The sequence below is a fragment of the Zophobas morio genome, unplaced genomic scaffold (genome assembly GCF_036711695.1).
Source record: "Zophobas morio isolate AGI-343-1 ecotype UQ-CSIRO unplaced genomic scaffold, CSIRO_AGI_Zmor_V1 ptg000021l, whole genome shotgun sequence".
NCBI classification, from domain to species: domain Eukaryota; kingdom Metazoa; phylum Arthropoda; class Insecta; order Coleoptera; family Tenebrionidae; genus Zophobas; species Zophobas morio.
In genome coordinates, this window is record NW_026972126.1 from 21,746,760 (window position 1) to 21,771,622 (window position 24,863).

A 24,863-nucleotide genomic window follows, 5' to 3' on the forward strand; every position below is an offset into this window, starting at 1 on the left:
GAATCTCCAGAATCTCTAAAATCTGTAGAATTTCTAGAATTTTTAGATTCTGTAAAATTTTTTGAGTTACTAGAATCTTTGAAATCTCTAGAATGGCTTGAGAATCGTTAGAATCTGAAAGTTATACAATCCTAGAATCTAGAATCTCTCTAGACTCTGTACAATTCTTGAATTACTAGAACCTTTGGGACCTCTGGATAGTGAAACTCTAGATCCTATAGAATCTCTAAAATCTTCAGAATCTAAAACTTTTGGAATCTTTAGAAATTTTTGAACCTGTAGAATCTTTAAAATCTGTAGTTTGGCAAATGACCTCTGTTCTCTAAGAAAATAGAGGGCGGGCGGGTTGGGCTAGTACCTACTAAGATAAGACTGGTTTTGGCAAATGTCTTGCCCTCTAAGAAAATAGCGGGTGGGTGGGCGGGGGTAGTACCTTTTAAGATAAGACTGATTTTGGCGAATAACATACCTTCCAAGAAAAGAGAGTGTGAGTGGGGGGGGGGTATTACCCTCTAATTGGATAAGACTGATTTTGGCAAATGACATACCCTCTAAGAAAATAGAGGACGGGCGGGTGGCTAGTATCTGCTAAGATAAGACTGATTTTATCAAACTCTTTTTCAAAACAGGAATACCTAGAACCTCAAAATTGTTTTAAATTTTTCAAAAACAGGTCAGAATTTTCCAAAAATAGAAAGAACACTGAAGTCCCCCAAAATTGTTTTAAATAATTTATTAAAACAATCTCCATGGGTTTCCAAAATAATACACCATGGGTACCAGCGTCTCCTGAATTAAAAAAAAATAATTCGGCACTCAAGACTTTCAAATTCGTAAAAAATAATACACTAAAAGCTCAAAGATTTTTTCAGGTTCATCCAGCAAGAAAACACCAGATTCCTTTAGCTTTATCCGAAAAAAAAAAAAACACACAAGAAAACCTAAAATTAACGTAGGGTTTTGAAAACTTTGACAGCTGTATATCAGATAAACAGTGTTGTCAAATGGAATTTTATCAAATTATTACAAAAACAACACAGCCATGGCTTTGCAAAATATAACTGAAATGATAATTAAACATGATTATAGGCGAGAGAAATATCAGCTAAAAGTTTGAAGGTAAACGTAGCAAAAGAAGAAATTGTAAAATCATCATAACTCCACCAAAAAGTGAAAAGGATTTTTTTTACTATTTTTCCGTAGCGGAGAGTTAATCCGCCATTTTCCAGACACCCTAATCAAACCAGAAAATTTTGATCCTTTTGATTATGGAAACCCCCAGTGAAGAGGCGGAGCAGTCTAATACTCACTATAATTAGAAAAATCTAGTTAATTTAAGGATCATTTTCGCACCATAATCATCAAATTTAATTGCGTTGTACTTTAATATGACGCTATACGCGTATGCAGCATCGTTTATTTTAAAATAACTCTAATTACACTAGAAATACCCACTATAATTAAAAAAGTCCAGTTTAACTGGATTTATAATCAAGAATAGCTCAGACTATAAAAACAATCTTTGATTTGTTCGACCCACAGAACAAATATTTTGCGCTGTAACAGTACAGCATGGTTTTTCCTATACGAGTTCATAAACCAGAGAATCCCGGAATTTTGTTAATAACCGGAACAATCTGGGTCGCCTCCCCACACAAAAACGTTCTTACAAATAAATTGTCGTTCAATTGACACAGCGCTTACTTAAGGTGTACCATATGTCAAATATTTGTGACCTAATTTTTTTACGATTCAAGTTGTTTTGAATTTAGACCGGTGTAAAAAATATTTATAAGAATACGTGGAAGGATTATCGAGTCTTAGATTAGATAAGCGTTCTGCTTAGAAAATCTCAACCGCGATAAACTTTTCATAAAGTATCCTGTGTAAATATAAATAGTATACACAAAAAATAAAAAACACGATTCGATTGTAATTTTAGTACACCGGTAAATTATAAATTTAAATAGGTGTGTATTTTGAGTTTCTCCATTCATAAGATTCACAATCATCTTGACTCATGGTATCACCTGCAGCTATACAGGGGGAAATCCACACATTTCGGGTTCTTTTTTCCTGATGGTTACAACCCAGTTGACACTAAAGTCATTAATTAACAACCACCGCAAAAGCCACACTAACCCCCCCCCCCCAATCCCCACCTCACCATCCAAAGTAACTTAAATAACTAAAAAAAAAATGAATCGCTCTACTCATTAAGCGCATCTTTGACGTCACAACTCGTCAGTGTGTACTCTACGCAAACATCCTGAGGATATAGATACGGAAACCGACTATAAATTGGCAGTCGCTTCTTGCAAGACTGCAAAATCGAACGAAAATCCGCCGCAATGAAGTTCCTCGTGTGTGTAGTGTTGGTGCTGTCGGCGGAAACCATAATAAGCAGCGCACAGCAAGTTTGTGAGTACTCGACTGTCCAGCAATTACTCAATTACTCGTTCTTCGGGCGAGTGCTTTATGAATGAATGAGTCAGTGCTTGAAATACACGAGGCATAAAATGTGCTTTGGTTTCAGGGTTGGCCCCGTGCAAGGCCGACGCGGATTGCGATAAAATTGTGAATGCAACCTGTGTGAACGAGTTTTGCAATTGCGGGGGCGAATTCTTGGCTTGCCCCTGCAAGGAGGGATTTATTGCCGCGAAGAGCAAGAAAAAGTGCTTGAGGAGCGTTGGTAAGTCAATACGTATTTTCTTGTCAAGTGAATTATTGTTTTAAAATTTTTATTAATAGCAAGCTGTGACATCACGTGGTTTAAGTGACAGCCGGTGTTGACTTGACAAAACAAGATATTGCATTTAATTGACTTAACAATCTTTTTAAGGTTAATATAGAAAGTCTAGTTTGACGTTGCTAGGAAATTTTATAAAAAAAACTTGTCTGACGTTCCTATTTGCTCGCTAAAGTTGTAAAAACATCACATTGTTGTCAACCTCAATAAATCTGACATTTACATCTAGGGAAATATAATTGCGCCAACTGAATAAAACCAACAGAATGTAAAAAATTGGTCTAAAGAGTTTAGACAGTACTTCCCTCACTGTCGGAAACTTGACGACTGCATGGCTATTGTGTTTTTTCTCATTACATTTTTGTAGTGGGAATTTAAAAAAAATTGCGATGACGTCAACATTTTTGCAAGGACACGTATATCAGTTGGGATAGATGTAGTGTAATACTAAGAATAAAATTATTGTATTCCCAAATTTTCGGGAAAATGAATTGGGTCGTTTTGAATATTGATTTTTTATAATCAATAAAATAACGAAACAATTTACTCACGTATACGGCAACTGAAAATCGTTTATGTATAAACATTCTTAATTTAAGATGACAAGCGTAACAGCATACGTGAGAGTCAAACAGAGAAACTGTAAACAAAACGACCATCGGTTTTATTGCTTCGACTTCCGCTTATTATATAAAACATTGGGTTTTATTTTAATTCTTGACGGTGAAATTCACAATTGGTTGATTATAAACATGTCTATTTCACATTGGCGGAACCAAGTGATCGCATAAAACAAATGCAGGTCTGTAATGTTAAAGTCGATGTAAATAAGCGTGCTACCCTTATGTTTCAACCGAGTTTTTCCTTTAACAAATTTTGTGTTTACCAAATTGGGTTGGTTGAGGTGTAATACTAATAATAAGTGTTGCCTTTAATTTAATCAATAAAATAAATTGACTTCATTAATTTTTTTGAACCACCTCTTAAGAAAATCTAAAAAATATAAATGGAATGATAAATCACAAGTACAAACTCATCATATTTTTTGCATTTTAGATAGGATTTATTCAGCAAAATTTAAGGGTGACGTCATCAATTTTTTTAGGAGGGATGAACAAATACATTTTGAACAAAAGTTTACCATGCTTATAATAACTTTAAAATATTCCCAAGATTTCAAAGCATTCGGTTTTGTAATTCCTAATTAAATCGATAAAATAAAATCACGCCTTCATTAATTTTTTTGAGTCACCCTGCATATGCAAATCCAAAAATATGAATGGAATGATAAATCACAAGTACAGACTCATCATATTTTGTACATTTTAGATACGATTTATTCGGCAAACTTTTGAGCTGACGTCATCAGTTTTTTGTAGAAGATAACCAAATATATTTTGACTAAAAATTTATTATGCTCTTTATAACCTTAAAACATCTGCAAGATTTCAAAGCATTCGGTTTTGTAGTTCCTGATTAAATCAATAAAATAAATTTACGCATTCATTAATTTTTTTGAGTCACCCTGTATATGCAAATCGAAAAAATTTGAATGGAATGATAAATCACAAGAAGAGACTCACCATATTTTGTACATTTTAGATAGGATTTATTCAGCAAAATTTTGTGGTGACGTCATAAATTTTTTAGGGGGGACGACCAAATACATTTTGATCAAAAATTTACCATGCTTATGATAATTTTAAAATATCTTCAAGATTTCGGAGCATTCGGTTTTGTAGTTCCTGAGTAAATCAGTAAAATAAATTTACGCTTTAATTTATTTTCTTGAATCACCCTGTATATGCAAATCCAAAAAATATGAATGGAGTGATAGATCACAAGTACAGACTGATCATATTTTGTACATTTTAGATATGATTTATTCGGCAAATTTTTGAGCTGACGTCATCAAGTTTTTGGAGGGGATAAGCAAATATATTTTGACTAAACATTTATTATGCTCTTTATAACCTTAAAACATCTGCAAGATGTCAGAGCATTCCGTTTTGTAGTTCCTGATTAAATCAATAAAATATATTTACGCATTCATTAATTTTTTTGAGTCACTCTGTATATGCAAACCAAAAAATATGAATGGAGTGATAAATGACAAGTACAGACTCATCATATTTTGTACATTTTAGATATGATTTATTCGGCAAATTTTCGAGCTGACGTCATCAAGTTTTTGGAGGGGATAAGCAAATATATTTTGACTAAACATTTATTATGCTCTTTATGACCTTAAAACATCTGCAAGATGTCAGAGCATTCCGTTTTGTAGTTCCTGATTAAATCAATAAAATATATTTACGCATTCATTAATTTTTTTGAGTCACCCTGTATATGCAAATCCAAAAAATATGAATGGAGTGATAGATCACAAGTACAGACTCATCATATTTTGTACATTTTAGATATAATTTATTCCACAAACTTTTGAGCTGACATCATCAAGTTTTTGGAGGGGATAAGCAAATATTTTTTGACTAAAGATTTATGATGCTCTTTATAGCCTTAAAACATCTGCAACATTTCGAAGCATTCTGGTTAGCAGATTAAAAATAAATTTCAAAATGTTGTTTTATAATTTTGATTTTTTTTTCCAAAAATCTGGACGTTTCGGGTGAAAAGTCGATTCAGAGTTGTAAACTACATGTGTAGGACTATGTTATTTTATACAATTGAAAACCCATTTACTATGTACAATTTTAAAGTGACGTCATCGCATTAGTGGTGGGGATGATTAGACAAATTTTGGTTAGCGTTTTACCATCTACATGATATTCTTAATATAAGTACAAAATTTCACAACAATCGGTCAAGTACTTTCGGAGATTATCTGTCTAATAAAAATCCGGGACAACAGACGGACAGACGGACAGACGGACGGACAGACGGACAGACAGACGGAAATGGGAGACCTATTTCTTCGTCTTCTAGGGGTCATGAAAGATCGAGAAAACGTAAAAGTAGAGAGTGGGCCGACGGACTCGATTACAATACTTCCTTTGCTTACGCTCGGGAAGTAAAAATTTAAAAAACTTTGAAAAATAAAGATCCAGACTCCCACACAGCGATAAATATGCATTGTGCAATAACAAATATATTAGATAATGAAGCCAAAATTTCGTAAAGCTGTAATATATTGCGTCATAGTTATTTAAACAAATAATTGTGCAAGTGATAGACGTAAAACTTTGTCAAAACAAATAATATTTGATTAAATTTTAAATTCCACAGCTTGGTAAAAATAAACATTCGTGGTGATTGACGGTTTCATAGTCAACCGAAACAACAAAAACCAGACAAGTTCACTACAGTGACTAAAAAAGATAACATGTTTACTGAGTAAACTCGCCGCGTACGGATTAATTGCGGTATTGACGAATCTTCCAAAGTAAACAGAGCTTACAGGATTGACCAAAACCGTCATATTTGTTTAGACAATATTTACCGAGTGGTTCAGAAAGTGAAGTTTTTCTAAGAAAAGTCGGCACAATAAAAACATCGAAATAAACAATTACTTCCAAACGTGTGGTTTTTGACAATTATTAGATAATGTTTATACGAAGTGGATTCCTGCGGCTGTGCAAAAATCAGCTTTAATGTCAAACCAAAATAGTCACCAAGAAGAAATGAAATAATTGTCTGAATGCAATTTTCAGTTCTTTGTACACTGATAATGGCCACAGTTGCTTAAAATTGACTCACTATGTGCAGCTGTCACTTCTTGGAATTCTCTGATGAAAAACCGCACAAATTGTCTATGATGTCGCCACGCCTTTTAATATTTCAAGTATAAAACGCGTCGATTTATAAACTTGACTTGTTTAAAATGGCGACACACAAAAACATGTTTTTTATTTCTTGTAGAAACACAAGGATTTTGCAATTAAGCTCCGCCCCCTTGGCTCACGACGAATAAAAAAATCGTCACAATTGACATAGGGCGGGTGGGCGGGGTTTACATTTTGCCTTTTTTTCTTAATATGTATAGTTATACAAATTTTCCATTTTAAACATATTATGGGCCGGTTGCATAAACGCAAATCAAATTTAATCTCTGATTAAGAACAATTGTAACTATGATAATAACAATCGTTACTATGGAGTTAATCAGAGATTAAATTTGATTTGCGTTTATGCAACCGGCCCTATAAGTTTTATCTTGTGAAAAGAAGTCTACACATGTTCAAACAAAAAGGCAAAACCTAAGCCCGCCCACCCGCCCTGTCTCAATTGTAATTATTTTTTCTGTTGGTTGTGAATCAAAGGGGCGGAGCTTAACTGCAAAATACTTCTTTCTTTTCAAGAAATTAAAAACATGTTTTTGAGTATCGTGTTCTTCAAAGAATACTATGTATATTAAGACAAAAAGGGAAAATATAAAACCCGCCCACCCACCCTATCTCAATTGTGATGTTTTTTTTTTATTCGTCGTGAACCAAAGGGGTGGAGCTTAACTGCAAAATACGCATTTCTTTTCAACAAATTAAAAACATATTTTTGAGTATCGTGTTGTTCAAAGAATACTATGTATATTAAGACAAAAAGGCAAAATATAAACCCCGCCCACCGACCCTGTCTCAATTGTGATGATTTTTTTATTCTTAGAAACTTGAAACACGTTTAAAATGGTACATTAAAATGGTACATTTTTGTAAGGAAATATGGATTTTGCAATAATTAGGCTCCGCCCCTAGGTTTGCCAACGAATGAAAATTTCAGTACTATTAGATTAGGCCTAATTTTTTACTTTAATCTTTTCTTAACATACATAGTTTTCTTAAAATAACACGATACTCAAAAACATGTCTATGGTAATTTTTTGTAGAGAAATAATAACGATTTTGTAATTAAATTTCGCTCCTTTGTCTCTCGACGATTAAAAAAATCATCACAACTGAGATCGGGCGGGAGGGCGGGGCTTATATTTTGCCTGTTTTCTTAATATACATAGTCGTCTTTTCAGAACAAGAAACTTAAAATATGTTTAAAATGGTAAATTTGTATAGGAAAATATTGATTTTGCAATTACGCTCCGCCCCTCGGCTTACGGCGATTAAAAAAAATCATCAGAATTGAGATAGGGTGGGTGGGCGGGGCTACATTTTGCATGTTTCTTTAATATGTGCAGTCATCTTTTTATAACAAGAAACTTAAAACACGTTTAAAATGGTATAGGAAAATATCGATTTTGCAATTGCGCCCCGCCCCTCGGCTTACGACGAATAAAAAAATGATCAGAATTGAGATAGGGCGGGGCTTATATTTTGCCTTTTTTTTTAATATACTTAGCCATCTTTTCACAACAAGAAACTTTGAACATAGTTAAAATGGTACATTTTTACAAATAAATATGGATTTTCCAATTATGGGGCGGAGCCTAATTGCAAAATCGATGTTTCCTTATACAAATTTTCCATTTTAAACATGTTTTAAGTTTCATGTTGTGAAAAGAAGTCTACATATATTAAGGAAAACAAGACAAAATGTAGCCCCGCCCACCCGCCCTGTCTCAATTGTGATGATTTTTTTTATTCGCCGTGAACCAAGGGGGCGGAGCTTAATTGCAAAATACTTTTTTTTACAAGAAATTAAGAACGTCTTTTTGAGTATCGTGTTGTTCAAAAAATACTATATATATTAAGAAAAAAATGTAAAATATTAACCCCGCCCACCTACCCCGTTTCAATTGTGATGAATTTTTTATTCTTAGAAACTTAAAACGTTTTTAAAATGATAAATTTTTGTTAGAAAAAATGGATTTTGCGATTAGACTCAGCCTCTAGATCTGACAACGAATGAAAAATTCATCACATTTGAGACAGGGCGGGTGGGCGGGGCTTTTATTTTGCCTTTTCTTCGTAATGTGCCTAGTTTTCTTTTCACAATACGAAACATGTTTGAAATGATAAATTCTTGTAGACAAATATGGATCTTGCAATTAAGCCCCGCCCTTCGATCTGACAACGAATGAAAAATTTATCGCAATTGAGAATTTGAGATAGGGGGCGTATGGGTGGAGCCTATTCTTTTTTTGTATTTTTTTCTTAATATACATAGTATTCTTTTAACAAGACGATACTCAAAAACATGTTCTTAAATTCTTGTAGAGAAGTAAGGATTTTGCAGTTAAGGTTGAATCAGAATTGAGATAGGGCGGGTGGGTGGGGCTTCTATTATGCCTTTTTTTCTTAATATACATAGCCATCTTTTCACAACAAAAAACTTAAAATATGGTTAAAATGGTACATTTTTGCAAGGAAATATTTATTTTACAATTATGGGGTGGAGCCATTTTAAATATATTTTAAGTTTCATGTTATGAAAAGAAGTCTACATATATTAAGAAAACAAGATAAAATGTAGCCCCACCCACCCGCCCTGTCTCAATTGTGATGATTTTTTTTATTGGTCGTGAACCAAAGGGGCGGAGCTTAACTGCAAAATAACAATTCTTTCTTTTCAAGAAATTAAAAACATGTTTTTGAGTATCGTGTTCTTCAAAGAATACTATGTATATTAAGACAAAAAGGCAAAATATAAACCCCGCCCACCCACCCTATCTCAATTGTGATGATTTTTTTATTCTTAGAAACTCGAAACACGTTTAAAATGGTAAATTTTTATAAGAAAATATGGATTTTGCAATAATTAGGCTCCGCCTCTAGGTTTGCCAACGAATGAAAATTTCAGTACTATTAGATTAGGGCAAGTATGGGTGGAGCCTAATTTTTGACTTTAATCTTTTCTTAATATACATAGTTTTTTTAAAATAACACGATACTCAAAAACATGTCTACGGTAATTTTTTGTAGAGAAATAATAACGATTTTGTAATTAAATTTCGCTCCTTTGTCTCTCGACGATTAAAAAAATCATCACAACTGACATGGGCGGGTGGGCGGGGCTTATATTTTGTCTGTTTTCTTAATATATGTAGGCGTCTTTTCAGAACAAGAAACTTAAAATATGTTTAAAATGGTAAATTTGTGTAAGACAATATTGATTTTGTAATTACGCTCCACCCCTCGGCTTATGGCGATTAAAAAAATCATCAGAATTGAGATAGAGTGGGTGGGCGGGGCTTAGATTTTGCCTTTGTTTTTCCTAATATACATAGCCATCTTTTCACAACTGAGATAGGGCGGGTGGGCGGGGCTACATTTTGCCTTTTTCTTTAATATGTGCAGTCATCTTTTTATAACAAGAAACTTAAAACACGTTTAAAATGGTATAGAAAAATATCGATTTTGCAATTGCGCCCCGCCCCTCGGCTTACGACGAATAAAAAAATTATCAGAATTGATATAGGGTGGGGCTTATATTTTGCCTTTTTTTTAATATACTTAGCCATCTTTTCACAACAAGAAACTTAGAACATGGTTAAAATGGTACATTTTTACAAATAAATATGGATTTTCCAATTATGGGGCGGAGCCTAATTGCAAAATCGATGTTTCCTTATACAAATTTTCCATTTTAAACATGTTTTAAGTTTCATGTTGTGAAAAGAAGTCTACATATATTAAGAAAACAATACAAAATGTAGCCCCGCCCACCCGCCCTCTCTCAATTGTGATGATTTTTTTTATTCGCCGTGAACCAAGGGGGCGGAGCTTAACTGCAAAATACTTTTTTTTACAAGAAATTAAGAACGTGTTTTTTGAGTATCGTGTTGTTCAAAAAATACTATATATATTAAGAAAAAAATGCAAAATATTAACCCCGCTCACCCTCCCCGTTTCAATTGTGATGAATTTTTTATTCTTAGAAACTTAAAACATTTTTAAAATGATAAATTTTTGTTAGAAAAAATGGATTTTGCGATTAGGCTCAGCCTCTAGATCTGACAACGAATGAAAAATTCATCACATTTGAGACAGGGCGGGTGGGAGGGGCTTTTGTTTTGCCTTTTCTTCGTAATGTGCCTAGTTTTCTTTTCACAATACGAAACATGTTTGAAATGATAAATTCTTGTAGACAAATATGGATCTTGCAATTAAGCCCCGCCCCTCGATCTGACAACGAATGAAAAATTTATCGCAATTGAGAATTTGAGATAGGGGGCGTATGGGTGGAGCCAATTCTTTTTCTGTATTTTTTTCTTAATATACATAGTATTCTTTGAACAAGATGATACTCAAAAACATGTTCTTAAATTCTCGTAGAGAAGTAAGGATTTTGCAGTTAAGGTTGAATCAGAATTGAGATAGGGCGGGTGGGTGGGGCTTCTATTATGCCTTTTTTTCTTAATATACATAGCCATCTTTTCACAACAAGAAACTTAAAATATGGTTAAAATGGTACATTTTTGCAAGGAAATGTTTATTTTACAATTATGGGGTGGAGCCATTTTAAATATATTTTAAGTTTCATGTTATGAAAAGAAGTCTACATATATTAAGAAAACAAGATAAAATGTAGCCCCACCCACCCGCCCTGTCTCAATTGTGATGATTTTTTTTATTCTTAGAAACTCGAAACACGTTTAAAATGGTAAATTTTTGTAAGAAAATATGGATTTTGTAATAATTAGGCTCCGCCCCTAGGTTTGCCAACGAATGAAAATTTCAGTACTATTAGATTAGGGCAAGTATGGGTGGAGCCTAATTTTTGACTTTAATCTTTTCTTAATATACATAGTATTCTTTGAACAACACGATACTCAAAAACATAAGAAATAAGGATTTTGCAGTTAAGCTCCGCCCTCTTGGCTCACGACGAATAAGAAAAATCATCACAATTGAGACAGGGTGGGTGGGCGGGGCTACATTTTGCCTTGTTTTCTTAATACATATAGACTTATTTCGACAACAAGCAAGTTTATAAATCCCACTTTAAATTTAAAAAATGAAATTTATTAATCTTGGTTTATCAGTCGACAATTATTCATTAAGGAAGAGAGAAGGTTTCCTTAGAGATTAGCTATCTGTTAATGGTAACCAGCAATTGATAATTAAAACCGTCAAGGTCACAAGTCATGTTGGTGACATGAGCAGAGCATAACACAATTAATGTCAGCAATTGTTTATTATAAGCTTACTACTAATAAAAATAGAAAATCTTTTTAGGCTAATTGCCAAGGAAACTCGCAGGAAATGAATTGTTATTTTCTCGGATGAATATTAACGTGTTCTCAGAGAATGACAAATTGATGATTAATTAAAGAGCGGTAAACAAAAATTAATCATCTAATTATATTTTATAATGAAGTAAAACAATCGATAAGTATAGTGTATGTGTGCATGACATGCAAGATAATTGAACGTATGTCTGAGCTAAATCACGTCAACTCGGCGGTCATTTTAAACCAGTAAAATAAAAATTAAGTAACAGTTCTTGAGTGTAAAAATTTTATGAGTCACGAAAATTACTCGGCCCCACCTTCAAAGACGTCATCAGACAACAAGTGCGTTAAACTATTACGCAAGCAACGTAATTTGATGCGTATCGATATTTATTGTTGGTTATCTATTGTAAATATCAAAACGTCATAACTTTTTTATATAGTTAGTCACGGTTTATTGTAACGTTAATTTTTCATGTTTATTGTAGGTACCGTTTTGGGTACTCGTTGCGATATCTCTGATGACTGCAGTCGATCAGATCAGGAGACCATGAATGGGTTAGTGTGCTCAGATGGACAATGTAAATGCGGGGAAAATTACACCGAAGAAAACGGCCAGTGCATAGGTACCAATTCCGGTACTCCTTCAAGCACATCGAGACTAAAAGACTTCGCAGTACCACCAGTGCTCCTCTTGAGCTTCATCACGCTACTGTTTAGCCACAATAGTTAATTTATGTCTAGCTTGTAGTTATTTATTGTAAATAAACAAATAAAACGCACTATTACAACTTTAATCATCGTGGTACCACCAACACGCATTCAAATCGCCAGTTTAACCGAGAAAGCTTCAACTATTCACGTACACATTCCCTCTCTATTTACATCACTAATTAATCCAAGATGTGCAATAGTACCACTTAAGGAGTCGTCCTTGACTCCAACCGCCCCATTTTAACCATTTCTCCATATTGTCTGCATAACCATTTAGTCTCATTCGGCGATTCGGCAAGTTAACACTTATGCAACACAGTCAAGGTTACCCAGTACTTAGTAGTACCGCGCTCAAAATGTGTCTTCGGACGTTATTGTGGCTTGCGGTACTCACCAGTGCTAGTGCCCAAGTGACGAACTTGCGGTCGATCTTCCGCGACGGTACTATCCCAGATCCCGCACTGCAACCAGAGTACGACTTTGTGGTGGTCGGGGCTGGTTCTGGAGGCAGCGTGGTGGCGAATCGTCTCACCGAAAACCCTCGATGGTCGGTTTTGTTACTAGAAGCCGGAAACGACGAGATTTTTCTGACGGATGTGCCTCTCATTGCGTCGCTTCAGTCGATTACGGGGTACAACTGGGGGTACAAGAGTGTCAGGATGAAAACGGCGTGCTTGGGGTTGGTGGAGGGACGGTGCAACATGCCTAGAGGCAAAGGGCTTGGTGGTACCTCCATCATCAACTTTCTTTTGTACACCAGAGGGACCAAAAAAGATTTTGATGAGTGGGAGAAGCTCGGGAACCCTAACTGGAGCTACGACGACGTACTACCATACTTTATAAAGTCGGAAAATTGTACCAAATGTAACGAAATCGACGAAAGGTACCATGGAAAGAACGGCTACTTGAATGTGGAACACCCAGGGTACGAGTCGCCCCTAGTTAAACAATTTATCAAGGCAGGGGAGGATTTAGGTTACAAGAACGTAGACCCTAGTGGACGAACGGCGTTGGGTTTTTCGAAGGTGCTCACTTAACCCATTAACCCTTGATTTTACTCAAGTACCATTGCAGGTGCTGGCTACCATGCGCGACGGAACCCGCTGCAGCGCCTCCAAAGCCTTTCTTAAACCCATCACCTCCAGACCCAATCTCCACGTCTCCATCCGGTCCCGGGTGACAAAAATTTTGATCGACCCTAACACTAAACAAGCCGTGGGGGTGGAATTCTATAAGAATCGCCGCAAACACGTGGTGAGGGCTACCAAGGAGGTGGTTTTGGCGGCGGGGGCTATCAACAGCCCCCACTTGCTTATGCTTTCGGGGGTAGGTCCCGAAGATGTTCTAACAAAGGTGCGAATTCCCGTTATCCAGAATTTGAAAGTGGGGTACAACCTCCAGGATCACATGGCTATGTCTACGCTGGCCTTCTTACTAAATGAGTCGGTGACGGTGTCCGACCGCAGTGTCCAGAACCCGGTGGACATCTTCAACTACTTGTTAAACGGTCGAGGACCTTATACGATTCCCGGGGGTGCCGAAGCTTTGGGGTTTGTGCAGACGAAGCTGTCGAAGGTCGAGGATTATCCAGACGTGGAGCTGGTTCTAGGAGCGGGGGCGCTGAATGGGGATGTCTTTGGGAGTCTGAGGAGTCTGTTAGGGATTCCGCAGGGTTTGTTCGATCGGGTGTACCGGCCCTTTATGCAAGTACCAGCGTTTAGTATCGCGGTGGTACTGATGAGGCCGAAAAGTCGCGGCAGGGTGGTACTCAAAGATGGAAACCCGTTTCATTGGCCGGTCCTAGTACCCAACTACTTTGAAAAGGAGGAAGATGTGAAGGTTATGGTTGAGGGGATCAAAATGGTAAGATTTGGGTACCATAACTACCGTAAAGAAATATGAATTGGTCAATCTCCTGCAAGAATAAATTTACGTTAACCAGAATATTTTTAAGTTATGTAAAACTTTCACTTCGTAGTTTGCTGAAAAATCTTGTAACTATTGAGTAAATTAACCGGTTTGGAAAAAATTGTGTTACAAAAGCGGGTAAAAGGTCTCGCTTTTCTGCCGATCGTCACTCTGGTCACTAAATATTTACACGAAAGTAAGGTGAAGGTAAACAGACGGTCATGTGTGAGTCGGTTGTTATTGACCTCATAATACACAAGATTGTGGTTATGTAATGGTTAATAATCATGTGTGAATTTTTTTATCTAAATGGGTACTATCCATTATCTAGTGTGTTTCTAGGCGCTAAAAGGCCGGATATAATCGCGCTGAAGAGAAATTAGGCAATTAAGTACGCAGGTATTTTTTGAACCTTCACTAATATAATATAATCACGATTCGGAAGTTTATTTATTTATGTGCATTTAAAAATAGTCTAATAATTGCTTCGACCGTGGCATGGATGGTAAATGTATTGTAAACTGGAAAATTAGGTCGAAAGTTCAAAAAATCTGCAAACTTAAAAGATAGTGTATAAATATAAAAGCTACGTAATTCCCGACACATGTCCTATTCTTCATCGGAAAACACTCTCGCGTCGTCTCAGGAATGTTAAGCAAGTTTTATCTTATTCCCAACACGTAGTCAAATTTTATTTTGCGTCAATTATTAAAAATTACCCGGATTTTGACGTTTTGGGAATTTTTGAAACGTCTAAGGGAAGCAATGTTTTCCCACCCACTCACTGTCCACTTAAAATAAGGTACCACTGCACTTGTGGTGTATGAATCCGTGTCCACTTTTTCAAAAATCATTTGATTTTGGTGAATGGAGTGAGTGGTTCTTAATTTAATCAATACAATTATTGCATTACTCCTTCATTTTATTATTAATTTGTCGTTCTGAACGTGGTCGTATTTTGCATAGATTTGTACTTTTCAAAGGACGATTCTGGAAAAACCATTGTAGTTATCGAATAAATGAAAGCGGGAGTGACTTCTACGGACCTAAATCTACAAGAAAATGTATTTGGTGAAATTTCGAAAATTTCGTTGAAAATTGGTCGAAAATTGGTCGTATTTTGCATAGATTTGTACTTTTCAAAGAACGATTCTGGAAAAACGATTGGAGTTATCGAAGAAATGAAAGCGGGAGTGACTTCTACGGTCCTAAATCTACAAGAAAATGTATTTAGTGAAATTTCGAAAATTTCGTTGAAAATTGGTCGTACTTTGCATAGATTTGTACTTTTTAAAGGACGATTCTGAAAAAAACCACTGCAGTGAACGAATAAATGAAAGAGGGAGTGACTTCTACGGCCCTAAATCTACAAGAAAATGTATTTAGTGAAATTTCGAAAATTTCGTTGAAAATTGATGGAAAATTGATCGTATTTTGCATAGATTTGTACGTTTCAAAGGACGATTCTGGAAAAACCATTGGAGTTATCGAATAAATGAAAGCGGGAGTGACTTCTACGGCCCTAAATCTACAAGAAAATGTATTTAGTGAAATTTCGAAAATTTCGTTGAAAATTGGTCAAAAATTGGTCGTATTTTGCATTGATTTGTACTTTTCAAAGGACGATTCTGGAAAAACCATTGGAGTTATCGAAGGAATGAAAGCGAGAGTGACTTCTACGGCCCTAAATCTATAAGAGAATGTATTTAGTAAAATTTCGAAAATTTCGTTGAAAATTGGTCGAATATTGGTCGTATTTTGCATAGATTTGTACTTTTCAAAGGACGATTCTGGAAAAACCATTGTAGTTATCGAATAAATGCAAACGGGAGTGACTTCCACGGCCCTAAATCTACAAGAAAATGTATTTAGTGAAATTTCGAAAATTTCGTTGAAAATTGGTCAAAAATTGGTCGTATTTTGCATAGATTTGTACTTTTCAAAGGACGATTCTGGAAAAACCATCGTACTTATCGAATAAATGAAAGCGGGAGTGACTTCTACGGCCCTAAATCTACAAGAAAATGTATTTAGTGAAATTTCGAAAATTTCGTTGAAAATTGGTCGAAAATTGGTGTATTTTGCATAGATTTGTATTTTTCAAAGGACGATTCTGGAAAAAACATTGGAGTTATGGAATAAATGAAAACGGGAGTGACTTCTACGGCCCTAAACCTACAACAAAATGTATTTAGTGAAATTTCGAAAATTTCGTTGAAAATTAGTCGAAAATTGGTCGTATTTTGCATAGATTTGTACTTTTCAAAAGACGATTCTGGAAAAACCATGGTAGTTATCGAATAAATGAAAGCGGGAGTGACTTCTACGGCCCTAAATCTACAAGAAAATGTATTTAGTGAAATTTCGAAAATTTCGTTGAAAATTGGTCGAAAATTGGTCGTATTTTGCATAGATTTGTACTTTTCAAAGAACGATTCTGGAAAAACGATTGGAGTTATCGAAGAAATGAAAGCGGGAGTGACTTCTACGGCCCTAAATCTACAAGAAAATGTATTTAGTGAAATTTCGAAAATTTCGTTGAAAATTGGTCGAAAATTGGTCGTATTTTGCATAGATTTGTACTTTTCAAAGAACGATTCTGGAAAAACGATTGGAGTTATCGAAGAAATGAAAGCGGGAGTGACTTCTACGGCCCTAAATCTACAAGAAAATGTATTTAGTGAAATTTCGAAAATTTCGTTAAAAATTGGTCGAAAATTGATCGTATTTTGCATAAATTTGTACTTTTCAAAGGACGATTCTGGAAAAACCATTGTATTTATCGAATAAATGAAAGCGGGAGTGACTTCTACGGCCCTAAATCAATAAGAAAATGTATTTAGTGAAATTTCGAAAATTTGGTTGAAAATTGGTCGAAAATTGGTTGTATTTTGCATAGATTTGTACATTTCAAAGGGCGATTGTGGAAAAACCATTGGAGTTATCGAAGAAATGAAAGCGGGAATGACTTCTACAGCCCTAAATCTACAAGAAAATGATTTTAGTGAAATTTCGAAAATTTCGTTGAAAATTGGTCGAAAATTGGTCGTACTTTGCATAGATTTGTACTTTTCAAAGGACGATTCTCGAAAAACCATTATATAAGTAACTCTAAAAACTATGCCTGTCCGTGGTCACCAATGAAGGTAAGCGAAGAAAAATATTGCTGCCCTGGTGGGAATCGAACCCAACGTCTCCCAATTGCCGGGCGGGTGCCTTGACCACTAGACCACGACGCCGCTTATCTTTCTCCGCTCACCAACGTCTTATTGTAGAGTCATTATATTTTGCAGAGTTGAAATAGAATTTATTCGGAAAAATTTTTGAAGTCTCAAAGTTAAATTGCAAAATTTTTTTGACCCCCACTGTATAACTTGTTGTTGACGTTGAAGTTCCTGTTGCAGTTGTCATTTATAGACTGCGTTGCCAAGTTGCCATTGATAGTAACTTTGATGCTGATTACTACAAAAATTTACCATTTTCGACATGTTTTAAGTTTCTTCTTGTCTAAATAAGTCTACACATATTAAGAAAACAAGGCAAAACGTAACCCCGCCCACCCGCCCCATCTCAATTGTGTTGACTTTTTTTATTCGTCGTAAGCCAAGGGGGTGGAGCTTAACTGCAAAGTCCTTATTTTTTTGTTGTGAAAAGGCGACTACGTATATTAAGAAAACAAAGGTAAAATTTAAGCGCCGTCCACCCGCCCTATGTCAATTGTATTAATTTTCTTAATCGTCAAGAGCCAAAGGAGCGCAATTCAACTGCAAAATCCTTATTATTCCTGTACAAGAAATTACCAAGTAAGATATGTTTTTGAGTATTGTGATATTCAAAGAATACTATGGATATTAAATTAAGCAAAAATTAAAGCCAGAGATTAAGCCCCACCCATACTTGCCCTAATCTAAATAGTAATGAAGTTTTCATTCGTTGGCAGATCAAGGGGCGGAGCCTAACTGCAAAATCCATATTTTCTTACAAAAATTTACCATTTTCAAAGTGTTTCAAGTTACTAAGAATAAAAAAAAACATGACAATTGAGATGGGATGGGTGGGCGGGGTTTATATTTTGCGTTTTTTTCTTAATATCACAGTATTCTTTGAATAACTCGATACTCAAAAGCATGTCATTAATTTCTGCAAAGAAAAAGTATTTTGCAGTTAAGCTACGCCCCCTTGGTTCACGGCGAATAAAATAAATCATTACAATTGAGACAGGGCGGGTTGGCGGGGCTACATTTTGTCTTGTTTTCTTCATATATGTAGACTTCTTTTCATAACATGAAACTTAAAATATGTTTAAAATGGCCCCACCCCATAATTGTAAAATAAATACTTCCTTGCAAAAATGTACCATTTTAACCATATTTTAAGTTTCTTGTTGTGAAAAGATGGCTATCTATATTACGAAAAAAAAGACATAATATAGGCCCCGCCCACCCGCCCTGTCTCAATTCTGATGATTTTTTTTATTCGTCGTAAGCCAAGGGGGTGGAGCTTAACTGCAAAGTCCTTATTTTTTGTTGTGAAAAGACAACTACGTATATTAAGAAAACAAAGGTAAAATTTAAGCCCCGCCCACCCGCCCTATGTCAATTGTATTAATTTTCTTAATCGTCGAGAGCTAAAGGAGCGGAATTCAACTGCAAAATCCTTATTATTTCTGTACAAGAAATTACCAAGTAAGACATGTTTTTGAGTATTGTGATATTCAAAGAATACTGTGTATATTAAATTAAGCAAAAATTAAGCCAGAGATTAAGCCCCACCCATACCTGCCCTGATCTAAATAGTAATGAAGTTTTCATTCGTTGGCAGATTAAGGGGCGGAGCCTAACTGCAAAATCCATACTTTCTTACAAAAATTTACCATTTTCAAAGTGTTTCAAGTTACTAAGAATAAAAAAAATCATTACAATTGAGATGGGATGGGTGGGCGGGGTTTATATTTTGCGTTTTTTTCTTAATATCATAATATTCTTTGAACAACACGATACTCAAACGCATGTCTTTAATTTCTTGTAAAGAAAAAGTATTTTGCAGTTAAGCTACGCCCCCTTGGTTCATGGCGAATAAAAAAAATCATTACAATTGAGACAGGGTGGGTGGGCGGGGCTACATTTTGTCTTGTTTTCTTAATATATGTAGACTTCTTTTCATAACATGAAACTTAAAATATGTTTAAAATGGCTCCGCCCCATAATTGTAAAATAAATATTTCCTTACAAAAATGTACCATTTTAACCATGTTTTAAGTTTCTCGTTGTGAAAAGATGGCTATATATATTAAGAAAAAAGGCAAAATATAAGCCCCGCCCACCCGCCCTATCCCAATTCTGATGATTTTTTTATTCGTCGTGAGCTAATGGGATGGAGCTTAACTGCAAAATCCTGATTTTTCTACGAGAATTTAACAACATGTTTTTGAGTATCGTGTTATTCAAAGAATACTATGTATATTAAGAAAAAATACAGCCAAAGATTAGGCCCCACCCATACCCGCCTCAATCTCAATTCTCAATTGTGATAAATTTTTCATTCGTTGTCAGATCGAGGGGCGGGGCTTAATTGCAAGATTCATATTTGTCTACAAGAATTTATCATTTCAAACATGTTTTAAGTTTCAAAGAAAACTAGGTAGATTACGAAGAAAAGGCAAAATTAAAGTCCCGCCCACCTGCCCTGTCTCAGATGTGATTAATTTTTCATTCGTCGTCAAACCTAGGGGCTGAGCCTAATCGCAAAAGCCATTTTTTCTTACAAAAATTACCATTTCAAACGTGTTGTAAGTTTCTAAGTATAAAAAATTCATTACAATTGAGACAGGGTGGGTGGGCGCGGTTAATATTTTGTCTTTATTTCTTAATATACATTGTATTCTTTGAACAACATACTCAAAAACATGTTTTTAATTTCTTGTAAAGAAAAAATACTTTGCAGTTAAGCTCCGCCCTCTTGGTTCACGGCGAATAAAAAAAATCATCACAATTGAGATAGGGCGGGTGGGCGGGGCTACATTTTGCCTTGTTTTCTTAATATGTGTAGACTTCTTTTCACAACATGAATCTTAAAATATGTTTAAAATGGTTAATTTATATAAGAAAATATCGATTTTGCAATTAAGCTTAGCCCCATAATTGTAAAATAAATATTTCCTTGCAAAAATGTACCATTTTAACCGTGTTTTAAGTTTCTTGTTGTGAAAAGATGGCTATGCATATTAAGAAAAAAGGCATAATATAAGCCCCGCCCACCCGCCCTATCTCAATTCTGATGATTTTTTTTATTCATCGTGAGTCAAGAGGGCGGAGCTTAACTGCAAAATCCTCATTTCTCCAGGAAAAATTAAAAACATGTTTTTGATTACCGTGTTCTCCAAAGAATACTATGTACAGTAAGAAAAACATAAAGCCAAAGATTACGCCCCACCCATACCCGCCCTGATCTCAGTTCTCAATTGTGATAAATTTTTCATTCGTTGTCAGATCGAGGGGCGGAGCTTAATTGCCAGATCCACATTTGTCTACAAGACAGGTTTTAAGTTTCTTATTGTGAAAAGAAAACTAGGCACATTACGAAGAAAAAGCAAAACAAAAGCCCCGCCCACCCGCCCTGTCGCAAATGTGATGAATTTTTCATTCGTTGTCAAACCTAGGGGCTGAGCCTAATCGCAAAATCCATTTTTCTTACAAAAATTTGCCATTTTGAACGTGTTTTAAGTTTCTAAGAATAAAAAATTCATCACAATTGAGAAGGGGTGGGTGGGCGGGGTTAATTTTTGTTCTTAATATTCATAATATTCTTTGAAGAACACGATACTCAAAAACATGTTTTTAATTTTTTGTAAAGAAATAAGCATTTTGCAGTTAAGCTCCACCCCTTTGGTTAACTGCGAATAAAAAATATCATCACAATTGAGACAGGGCGGGTGGGCGGGCTTTCATTTTGCCTTTTTGTTTTAATATATGTAGACTCCTTTTCACAAGTGAAACTTAAAATGCGTTTGGTACATTTGTATAAGAAAATTTCGATTTTGCAATTAGGCTCCGCCCCATAATTGTAAAATAAATATTTCCTTTCAAAAATGTATCATTTTAACCATATTTTAAGTTTCTAAGGCAAAATATGAGCCCCGCCCACCCGCCCTATCTCTATTCTGATGATTTTTTGTATTCGTCGTAAGCCGAGGGGCGGAACTTAATTGTAAAATACTTATTTTTCTACGAGAAATTACCACGTGAAAAATTCTTAAGTAATCGTGGTACACAAAGAAAACTAAATGTATGAATTAAAAAAGAAAACCAAAAGAGAAGCCCCACCCATCAATTGGGGGATAAGTAAATATATTTTGGTTAGCGTTTTACCATCTACAATACAAAATTTGACAACTAAAACAAAAATTCGGGACGGCAGACAGACAGACGGAAGCGGGAAACAGAGATTACAATTGTATAACAGCGACTAATTTTTTTATAGGCAATTTCCATCAGCCAATCCGAACACTTCAAGAAATACAACGCCACCCCAAACCCGATCCCGTTTCCGGGCTGTGAAAACACCCCCTTCAACAGCGACAAGTACTGGTCTTGCGCGGTCCGCCAAGTCGCGACCACCTTGGGTCATCAAGTAGGCACCTGCAAAATGGGCCCCAACACAGACCCGGACTCAGTGGTGGACCCAGAGCTGAAGGTCCATGGTATCAGGGGACTGAGAGTGGTGGACGGGTCCGTAATGCCCAACGTTGTGGCCGGGCACACCAACGCGGTCATCATGATGATCGGAGAAAAGGCGTCAGACATGATTAAAAAAGAGTGGGGTTGTAAATAGCGAGTAGGAACATAATAATGCTGACGTCACAGACTATGGTGTGTCGATGTGATAATAAGCTACCCAGAGACAGTCACAGTTTATACGCTTACTTAAATATAAGTTTAATGTAATAAATAATACAATGTTGTTCTATGTCAGTCACACTCATTCTTGATCGGGTAATACATTTTCGCCACTAAAACAATACTCTTGATCCCCCAGCTCAATAGCCCACTTAAACTTCTTCATTTCTTCTGACTTAGTGTAAATCCGTCCAATTGGGACACCATACTTCTTACACCAAGCAACGGTAATTCGGGGGTCCAAATAGTCCAATCTTGAAGTTTCCAAACGAATTTCTGTGTCTTTGAAAAGCAGCCGTTTCAAATTTTGAAATAACCTTCTTATTCTAGAGTCGTCCTTATTGAAAACTTCGCCTCTTTTCATTAGTGCGACTATATAATGAATATCTTGCTTCGCCATCAAGATCGTTTCTTTTTTAAATTCGCTCTCTTCAGTTGTTCGATGGTTCAGCAGAAGAGCAACGACACCATTGGCACATCTATGGAATCTGATTTTTTCATCTAAGTAGTTATTGGGATCAGTGAACAAGTAAAGAAATTTTTCAAAAATGTATGAGGCGCTGTAGGTTCGAATAACTCTGACTGTGAGATTTGGCATCTGTTTGTTGAGATAGCAGTTGAGGTCCTGTGGTGTCAAAACGTCGAAGAGTCTGTCGTCCGGAGATTTGTCTTCTTGGAAGAGTTGTAGATTTTTGAACACTTGTTCTTCAACTGGGAGTTCATTGTAGTAGCGAATTGAGGAGTTCGCCAAGAAATTGAACACAACAATGTGACCTTTTTCTTGTAATTGAACATGTTCCACACGCAAAGAGCAAGTTCCTACAGTGTCCGCTTTTTTATCTCCATTCTTGTCATTGCCAGTCGAAAACAAAAAGTTGTCAATGAAGTATAAAGCAACTGCTCTTTGTTTAACTGAGACATCGTCACAGAACATATTTTCCCAATATTCTTTCCGTATCTCAACGATCTTCAAGTTCAACTCTTTCGCCGTTTCGTACTTGCGTTTATCTTCTTCCATCTTCAACGTCGCACTAGCCTTCAACTGCACGTACTTATCTTCACCAAGAACGTCATCTTTCCACTTCGCCAACCACGTGCTGGTATTGTCATGAACCACCTTCTTCCAACAGTGTCCTTCAGGAGCTTCCGGGATTCCATCCTCACTACAATTGACCACAACATCTTCAGGTTGTATTCTTCGTTTGATCCTTCCGGTGTTCGGATGGTAACGACGCCCCTCGAAAATCCCACTATCTATTTTATAATTTTCAATCTCTTGGGACACCCCATCCACGACACAAAATCCGTAGTGTTCTTTAAAAAAGGCGTTCTGTTCTTCGATTTGTTTCTTCCGGTGTTCAAAGGCCTCTTCTTTTCTCTTGTGCTTGAAATAGTTGCGCACGTAGCGAAAGTCGCACTTGCTGAAGTCCGTTATTGTCAGTTTTTCTTCTTCGGTCATGACCTTTCGCCAGTCTTTGAAGAAATTACTGATGAAGGTGTCGTCTTTAAGGAGTCTTTTATTGGTGATTTTGGCGTAAAAAGTTGCCGCTTCTTCGGCTTGTGGTGACAATGTTCTTGTTATTTTGTTGTATTTGAAGGGTATGTGGTCAGGGAGGGGTTCGTATGGTGGGGGGAATAAAGGGCCGTTGTGTTGGAAGATTGTCCATTTGGGGCCGCTGTGAGAAGATTGAGGTGATTTGAGTGTGTACTAAAGGGTTACTTACGTTTTTCTTCGTTTTGGACTGTCTTGATCGTTTATGTTTTCTTCATTTTTAGGGGTTTGATTGTAGGTTTGATTTTCACACATATTGAAGAAGTGGGTGAACGAGACTGACGCAGTATTAATATAAATACTGATAAGGTAAGAAAGATAGGTTTATTGATTTTGCAGATTTTTCCTTAACATGTTGGCGAACTTGACAAAATAATCCACTAAATTTTTGTTCAATCACCATTTTATAGCAAAGGCAAAATTTGTCAGTCTGGAATGTTGACCTTTGGATAACGCAAATATGAAATGCAACTGCGTGTTATTATTATAAAAGTAAACGGAGATCACACCCATAGACAACACGACCTTGATAGTTGCATAATATTGTTGAGATTTCACTCGTGAGTTGGGTAATGATTTTCACTAGCACACTAGTGCGGTAACTGGATTATCACCCTCTGTTTTAGCTCAACAAAAGTCAAAAAACTAAAAATATATTAAACCAATTTATTCTAAATGAAGCTATTTCAGCTATTTCACTACTGAACTTGAAAGTTACGGTTTCTGGTGCACTGTGTTTTAGTTTCAAGATTATTGCTTTAACCTTTAAAATGCGTTGATAATTTTAATAGCAGGTTATCGGTAATACTGCTATGAATTACACTGGGCACGTGTATAATCGTTTATGGATGTCGGTGAATCACAGTGGTTGGCAGTGGCGGCTCGTCCTTGAAGTCAATTGGTAAAATATTTTTTCAAATTTCTGCATAAATAAAAAACTCATACATATTAAAATAAGGTTAACCC

The 24,863-nt window shown here is 35.8% G+C and overlaps 2 protein-coding genes across 2 annotated transcripts; one reads left to right on the plus strand and one right to left on the minus strand.

Moving 5' to 3' along the window:
• Positions 1–1,994: 1,994 nt before the first annotated feature.
• On the plus strand, positions 1,995–22,420 carry LOC135133160 (glucose dehydrogenase [FAD, quinone]-like). Its single transcript, XM_064061449.1, has 5 exons — positions 1,995–2,421; positions 2,537–2,692; positions 12,317–13,567; positions 13,617–14,405; positions 21,930–22,420. The coding sequence occupies exons 3-5, from the start codon at positions 12,851–12,853 to the stop codon at positions 22,278–22,280; spliced, it is 1,857 nt and encodes a 618-aa protein (XP_063917519.1). The 5' UTR covers positions 1,995–2,421; positions 2,537–2,692; positions 12,317–12,850; the 3' UTR covers positions 22,281–22,420.
• Positions 22,360–24,485, minus strand: LOC135133162 (DNA topoisomerase 1-like). Its single transcript, XM_064061453.1, has 2 exons — positions 24,070–24,485; positions 22,360–24,021 (listed from the first exon to the last, which is right to left on the minus strand). Exons 1-2 carry the CDS (start codon positions 24,150–24,152, stop codon positions 22,428–22,430), a joined length of 1,677 nt encoding a protein of 558 aa, XP_063917523.1. The 5' UTR covers positions 24,153–24,485; the 3' UTR covers positions 22,360–22,427.
• Between the last annotated feature and the right edge of the window lie 378 nt (positions 24,486–24,863).

What these genes read in the sequence shown, in the direction of transcription:
- LOC135133160 (XM_064061449.1), top strand. Translation starts at nt 12,851, where the DNA reads ATGCAACACAGTCAAGGTTACCCAGTACTTAGTAGTACCGCGCTCAAA. An exon ending in CGGCGTTGGGTTTTTCGAAG is followed by an intron (nt 13,568 to 13,616) that starts GTGCTCACTTAA and finishes GTACCATTGCAG; the next exon opens with GTGCTGGCTACCATGCGCGA. An exon ending in TGGTTGAGGGGATCAAAATG is followed by an intron (nt 14,406 to 21,929) that starts GTAAGATTTGGG and finishes ATTTTTTTATAG; the next exon opens with GCAATTTCCATCAGCCAATC.
- LOC135133162 (XM_064061453.1), bottom strand. Translation starts at nt 24,152, where the DNA reads ATGTGTGAAAATCAAACCTACAATCAAACCCCTAAAAATGAAGAAAAC. An exon ending in AGTCCAAAACGAAGAAAAAC is followed by an intron (nt 24,022 to 24,069) that starts GTAAGTAACCCT and finishes ATCTTCTCACAG; the next exon opens with CGGCCCCAAATGGACAATCT.